A 6,940-nucleotide genomic window follows, 5' to 3' on the forward strand; every position below is an offset into this window, starting at 1 on the left:
TGGTCCCTGTGGTGCTTTGAATTTCCCCGAAGAGCTCTTAGACCCGCCCCGGGAGGGTGGAGGTGGCGGGGTGGTAGCATGGGGAGCTCAACAGGATTCAGCCTGCACCTCGGCTCCGGGCAGTCGGGGACCGCGCGGAGCGCCCTGCGAGAGGCCGCGGCTCCCCCGCCGCTGTAGAAGGCCGGACCGTGAAAGCCCGGAGGGTCTTCGTTCCGGCAAAAATGTGGGGGCGGGTCGCAGCATTTCCAACGCTCCCTAGGGCCAAGTCCATTACTGCCAGAGCCAGGGCCGCCAAGGGCACCTACTCCAGCCCAGCTCCGAGAGCGCGGCATGCCTCCCGGTCCGGAGCCAGATGTTTCCAGGAAGCCGGTGGCCTCTACAACTGGACCGCAAGCTCGCAAGAGCGGGGCCGGCCCGCAGCGCCTGGGGCTGCTGGGCGCTGCGCAGGAAGCGAGGCTGGGTTCGGGGAGGACCGCGCGCCCTGGGAATCAAGGAGCAAACCACCCCATCCGCAGGCCCCTGTTTCCCTATCTGTGAAACGAGTGGTTGGACCAAAGCTTCCTCTCAGGTCCTTTCTAGCACCAAACCTGAGTTCTGAGCAGTCCTCACCCCACATGCACGGCTTTGCGGGTTCTCCGACCTCTTCCATTTCTGAGCTTTCATCTTTTTCTGTAACGGTATAAAAATATCCTTCTTATGGCCGGGCGCCGTAGCTCATGACTGTAATACCAGCACTTTGGGAGGCCGAGGCGGGCGGATCACCTGAGGTCAGGAGTTTGAGACCAGCCTGACCAGCGTGGAGAAACCCCGTCTCTACTAAAAATACAAAATTAGCCAGGCGTGGTGGCACATGCCTGTAATCCCAGCTACTAGGGAGGCTGAGGCAGGAGAATCGCTTGAACCTGGGAGGCGGAGGTACAGTGACCCGAGATCGCGCCATTGAACTCCAGCCTGGGCAACAAGAGTGAAACTCCGTCTCAAAAAAAAAAAAAAAAATTCCTCATTACCTCCTTGTCCCTGATTCTAGCGCCAGTCTGTGGCTGTCCAGGGGTCGGGTGGGGAGGGTCTCTTCCTGCCTCTCTCAGTTCTTTTCTGTCCCATCTGGCTTCCCCTTCTCTCCCCAAACCTCTATCCACTAGTTATTTCCCAGGGTTTTTCCTCTGTGCCCACCCCCACCCAATCTCTGCCCTTGTCCCTCCAAAGCTGGGCCTGGCCATCCCCCCTCCCCGCTCTCTTACCTCCACATCTGACCATCTGCAGAGTCCTGGGTGTGGCCCCTGGACTCCTCGTTGGCTCCTGAGACTGTCCCTGTCCAATCTTCTTTCCACTCCCCTCTCCCGCACCTGCCTGTCCTCCTCCCTTCCCTGCCTCAATGAATGGTGCCCCCACATGTCTGGTCTGTGGGGGCACCATTCATTGGGGCAGGGTCCAGGCAAGTGCAAGGTTCCGGTCTTGGTAATTAGAATGCTGGAGCCACTGGCAAAGATTTCAGAGAAAGAAAGGATTTCTAAATTTGTTCTTGAGTAGGTTAAGGTTATTTCAAAATCAAGAGAAGGCCTTGATAGATCGGAATGTGAGTTGAGATAGCCACAACCTTTGTTACGTCAGTTGTGTGAAGTGTTTGTAAAATCTCTGTTTTATTTTTAATTTTTAATTAATTAATTAATTTACTTATTGAGACAGAGTCTCGCTCTGTCCCTCAGGCTGTAGTGCAGTGGTGTGATCTCGGCTCACTGCAACCTCTACTTCCTGGCTTCAAGTGATTCTCCTGCCTCAGCCTCCTGAGTAGCTGGGATTACAGGCATGTGCCACCACACCTGGCTAATTTTGTACTTTTAGTAGAGACAGGGTTTCTCCATGTTGGTCAGGCTGGTCTCAAACTCTCAACCTCAGGTGATCCTCAGGATTACAAACGTGAGCCACCGCGCCCAGTTGCACAGCTCTTATAGCTATAAATTCCAGATCCTCTGGAGCTTTATTTTCTTCTCTAAATATAGATGATTATTTTGATCACAGGTTTTATTATGATGCAAGTAGGATTGAAATAAAGTCCAATCACTATGCCCAGGAAAGTCAAAGTGTCAAGAACAGAAAGATTTCTGTATCAATTCTGAGAGGACAGGCACCACAGATACTAGAATCAGAATGCATTTTATTTTTATTTTATTTTATTTTATTTTTGAGACAGAATCTTGCTCTGTTGCCCAGGCTGGAGTACAGTGGTGTGATCTCAGCTCACTGCAACTTCCGCCTCCTGGGTTTAAGTGATTCTCATGCCTCAACTTCCCGAGCAGCTGGAATTACAAGCGCGCACCACTATGCCCAGCTAATTTTTGTATTTTTAATAGAAACGCAGTCTCGCCATGTTGGCCAGGCTGGTCTTGAACTCCTGGCCTCAAGTGATCCGCCCACCTCGGCCTCCCAAAGTGCTGCGATTACAGGAGTGAGCCATGGTGCTGGCCCTGAAAGCATTTTAATCCTAGTTTCCTGTATTACTTAACCAAGATCTTTACCAAGTCTTGGCCAACTCAAGCTCTTTCCTTAGTTTACGATTAGGTTGACCTAATCTCTGTAGAACTTTCTGCTCCTTCCTCAATTTGCAGAGCTTTGATTAAAATGGAAAATTACAGCCAGGCACAGTAGCTCATGCCTGTAATCCCAGCACTTTGGGAGGCTGAGGCTGCCGAATGACTTGAGGTCAGGAGTTCCAGACAAGTGTGGGCAACATGGCAAAACCCCATCTCTACTAAAAATACAAAAAATTAGCCTGGCATGGTGGTACATGCCTGTAATCCCAGTTATTCAAGATGCTGAGGAATGAGAATCGCTTGAACCTGGAAGGCGGAGGCTGCAGTGAGTTGAGATTCGGCCACTGCACTCCAGCCTGGGTGACAGAGCAGGACTCCATCTCAAAAATAATTAATTAAAATAAAATAGAAAATTACAAAATTACAGAATAAAATGTGTTTTATTCATGTTTTACAAAGTCTTTATTATCTGAATTGGGGTTGCACAACCCACACTTAACCCCAGGTCTTAGGTCCATAGTGGTGGAGGAATTTAGCCCAGATCCAGTGACAGGACAATGACACATTTGGGTTTCTGCCCTCAGGTTACAGTATCTCCACATGTAAGTGCTTAGAATATAGTGCAGCGAATAATAAGAATAGAGAAAACTGAGCAAGGGCTCCCCAGTGGCCAAGGACTCTCATTCCTGAGAAGCACAAACTAGGTGAGGTAACTTGTCAAGGGAAGCAAATTCAGGGCTCACTAGAGAGCACAGAGCATTTGTCCATCAGCAGTTCAGTCATCACCAGCTCTCCTGGTACCCTAGAACACTTCAGAAACACACACAAGTCAAGTCCCTCGGTGGCTACACCAGGCGCCTATGGCTGGAGTCCCCTTGGCACGAGTGCCCCATCTGAGGCACAGCTGCACTTCTGCACCCTCATGTTAGGCAGGCTGACCACCTGGGGCCTGGTCCTGCCTCCCTCCTTGATGCTGACGATCATGGGCAGCGAGGCAGTCTCCGAGGCGATGCACTGTCGTGGCCCCAGAAACGGCCACTTGAAGGCCAGGGCCTCCGGGGGCTGCTGGCAGGTGCCCACACACTCATAAGCCAGGAACCCCGGGGGCTCCAGCACCCAGTTATCAGCCCACTTCATCCCCTGCAGGTCAATGTACATCTCCTGGCGGCAGCAACGGGTGCCCTCGGTCACTGGTGCTTCAGGGTCACAGTCGCCCTGAGCTCTGTGTGGGCAAAGAGAGCAGTGTCAGCAGTCAGCTGGGCAGGCTGAGGTCAGAGGGCATCTGGGATGGAGATTTATGATCCATCTCTCAACTTCAAAAAGCTGGATGTTTGTGATATAGGATAGACAGCTACAAATAACTTGAAAATTAATAACTGATATTTACTGAGGACCTCCTAAGAGTCAGACGAAGAATTGTATACGTTGTCTCATTCATTCCCAGAGCACTCTGAAAAGTTGTCCATTTCAAAACAAATTTAATTGCCTCTCTGTCTCTTTATTCGGCTCACCAGTTTAACCCTCAGCACCTACCCGTAGTCTCCGAGGTCCAGGGTGTGCAGCTCCAGCTGGGGCTCCCCAAGCCCGGCCGGCGCCCCCTGCGAGGCAAAGCGGACCAGCTTGTGGGCGCCGGACGCCAGTGGGCCCGGATGCTCCCTCTGCACCGATACCTGTAGCAGCAGCGGCTGCCGGGGCCGGCTCAGCTGCTGCCAGAAGTTCACGGCCTCGGTCACGTCGAAGACCTTCCAGCCGCTCTCGTGGACGGACACCAGCCTGAGACACGACACGGAGACCCAGCGCCGCGTGAGGGCGGGGACTGGGACTGGCCCCAAGGACCCCGCTCCGCCCCCCGCGTCCCCGCCCCCAAACCAGGCCCAGCAGCCCCCTCCCCCTGCCCTGCGCGCCCGTGCGACCCCCACCTGGAGTCGATGAGAGAAGTGCGGTTGGAGCCGTCGTCGCGGACGCGAAGCCACTCGACGGTCACCCGGGCCCGGGCGCTGCGCGGGGACAGCCGCCCGTGCCTGTGCAGCGTGGCCTTGGGGACCGGCTCCTGGAAGAGCCGCAGTACGGCCTGCACCAGCTCGCTGTTGGGCGGCAGCCGCTGCTCCATGCCGAACACCAGCAGGTGCGTGCTGGCCTCCGACGCCAGGAACCTGCCGGCCACCTCTGGGGACAAGAGTAGGGTCAGCAGGGCCTCCCTGGACTCCAGGGAAACTCTGAGGATGGCAGGGCCACTGAGCTGGCAGCCAGGCCAAGGAGACACCGGCCCCTGTTCTATCTCTGGGGCAAACCCAGTTTAAAAATCTCCCTTGGATTTGGGCCTTGTTTAGTAATCATCTCAATCCAGCATGCAGGGGCGCCTGTGGAACCCTGGGCTAGCAAGTTTGCCTCAACTGAGATGCTGGGAGCAGAATCCTCACCCAGGTGCCCGGCCTTGGGTCTAGCTCTGCGCACTGAGGAGCTAGGGAGGTGAGAGGCTGCACCCCTGACAGCCAGGTATAACCCAGGTAGTCTACTTAAGTGCAGTATTTTCCAGTTACCCAAACGCGCTTCTATTTACAATGACTCATTTTGATGTTCACAATGCTGGAAGATGGGCAAGACATAGTTATACCCCAGTTCCACATAAGCGAATGGTTGTGAGATGATTTTAAAGCAATATGCTCCAAGTAGAGCTCAGACCAGAGCAGCAGTATGAAAACAGACCCTGGGAGTCCTGACTGCGTCCACCACTGCGTGCTGAGGCCCCGCCATCCTCACAGGCCCGGCCCCACCTCACTGCCCTTTAGACTGTGGCCCTCACCCAGCCTCCCACAGACCTCTGCAAGGCCAGGAGCCTTTGACGCCACCGGAGTGGACACATCTGACCTGCCCCATGGGACCAGGGGCAGCAGGGAGGGAGGGCCTCACCTCGGAAGCTCTGGCTGAACCTCTTGCCGCGGGAGCGGTCCCCGTGGCTGCGCTGCAGCAGGGTCAGGTATTGGGCCCTCACGTGGGCAGGGATGACCAGCTCCTCCATGTCGGCCCTGTCCAGTACCGGCGCCTGGCTGAGCTGCAGCTGCTGCAGCAGGCTGCCCAGGAGCTGCTCCCCAGTCAGGGCCGTCCCGGGGCCGGCCAGGGGCAGCACCCAGAGTGCCCAGCAGAGCCACAGGGGTCGCATGGCACTGCCTGGAAGGAGCGGTGGGCAGAATAGGAATGTCCCTCGAGATGCCTGAAGGAGGGTCTTAGGCAGCTGGATGTGCTGAGAGCCAAGCCTGGGCAGCTTTATAGCCTGGGGTGGAGGGAGGAGGTAAGGAGTGGAGAGGGAAAGAGGGAGGGAGGTCACACCCCTGGGACCTCCTGGGAGCTCACAGCCAGACAGGTCCCAGAGCTGGGAGGAGGGGCTGTCTAGATAGGACAAGTCTGTCTGGGCTGTGAACAGCTGGCTACGGCTGTCTGTACAATGGTCGTGAACCCCTAATGTGGGTTGAGGCCTGACCAGTTAAATTAAAAAGCTCATTTCCTAGAGTAGACATGAGGCTCTCATTCTCTGCAAGAGGCTCAGTTCCCCCAGTTGCTGGTAAGTGGACCTAGAGGCTTGTGCCTTGCTGCAACCAACCAATCGACAGGAACGAGAATGACTTGGGCAATGTAAGGGCCAATCCGGCCTGCAGGGATGAGCATCTGGGCCCCTGCTCAGAGGGTCCTGGGGCCTCATGAGATCCTGAGCTGGTGGTCCCCAGTTGTGAAAACAGACTTCCCACTGTTCTGGGGAGACCTTCCTAGGCAAGGGAGCCTAGTACCAATGGGGTTTTGTCCAGTAAGGAAGGAGCCTCATCCTTTCCCTCATCCCTGCTGTTCACAGAATTAAAGTTTAGAGTTGAAAGGAATATCCAGGCTACCTTCTCCCCCAGTTTTTTTTCCTTTTGAGGCAGAGTTTCATTCTTGTTGCCCAGGCTGGAGTGCAATGGCCGAGTCTCAGCTCATAGCAACCTCTCCCAATTTTTGAGCTGAAAAAAAACTGAGGCTCAGAGACGTGTCAACTTCCTGAAGCTCACAAAGTTAATGATCAATGTCCATATAAAGTCAGGTCTTGCAATTCACAGTTCTTGGCATACTCAAATTATTTACAGCCTAGTTTTGACCTATGCCCTAAAGGGAGTCAGGTGGTCTCAATCCAGGTGATCAGGTCTAGGCTGGGGCAGGGGGACAATCCCCCAAGACAGAGGACCTCTATCCTGAATGTGGATTTGTGATCTGGTTAAAGAGTTTTGCTGGGGAAATAAAACAATTGGGTGATCAGCCAGGGGTAGGGCTACCAGATAAAATACAAGACACTACTTGGGACATAATTATACTAAAAAATTATTCATTGTCCACCTGACATTCAAATTTCACCAGAGTCCTATATTTTAATTTCTTTTTTCTTTTTT

The 6,940-nt window shown here is 54.0% G+C and overlaps 1 protein-coding gene across 2 annotated transcripts; it reads right to left on the reverse strand.

Annotated features, from left to right (window-relative positions):
* Positions 1–2,953: 2,953 nt before the first annotated feature.
* LOC105552331 (left-right determination factor 1) lies at positions 2,954–5,762 on the reverse strand. Of its 2 annotated transcripts, XM_011997955.1 has the most exons (5): positions 5,439–5,688; positions 4,666–4,694; positions 4,448–4,563; positions 4,062–4,301; positions 2,954–3,750 (listed from the first exon to the last, which is right to left on the reverse strand). In XM_011997955.1, the coding sequence occupies exons 1-5, from the start codon at positions 5,686–5,688 to the stop codon at positions 3,387–3,389; spliced, it is 999 nt and encodes a 332-aa protein (XP_011853345.1). In that variant the 3' UTR covers positions 2,954–3,386. The 2 variants fall into 2 exon arrangements, with proteins under 2 accessions (XP_011853345.1, XP_011853344.1); XM_011997954.1 differs by having other exon boundaries at positions 4,448–4,694; positions 5,439–5,762.
* Between the last annotated feature and the right edge of the window lie 1,178 nt (positions 5,763–6,940).

The sequence above is a fragment of the Mandrillus leucophaeus genome, unplaced genomic scaffold (assembly GCF_000951045.1).
Source record: "Mandrillus leucophaeus isolate KB7577 unplaced genomic scaffold, Mleu.le_1.0 Scaffold550, whole genome shotgun sequence".
Taxonomy (NCBI): domain Eukaryota; kingdom Metazoa; phylum Chordata; class Mammalia; order Primates; family Cercopithecidae; genus Mandrillus; species Mandrillus leucophaeus.

Excerpts from the sequence above, each read along its gene's own strand:
- LOC105552331 (XM_011997954.1), bottom strand. The coding sequence starts at position 5,688 with ATGCGACCCCTGTGGCTCTGCTGGGCACTCTGGGTGCTGCCCCTGGCC. Across the intron at positions 4,695-5,438 it reads GTTCAGCCAGAGCTTCCGAG|AGGTGGCCGGCAGGTTCCTG; the intron begins GTGAGGCCCTCC and ends TCTTGTCCCCAG. Across the intron at positions 4,302-4,447 it reads ACTTCTCTCATCGACTCCAG|GCTGGTGTCCGTCCACGAGA; the intron begins GTGGGGGTCGCA and ends GTCGTGTCTCAG.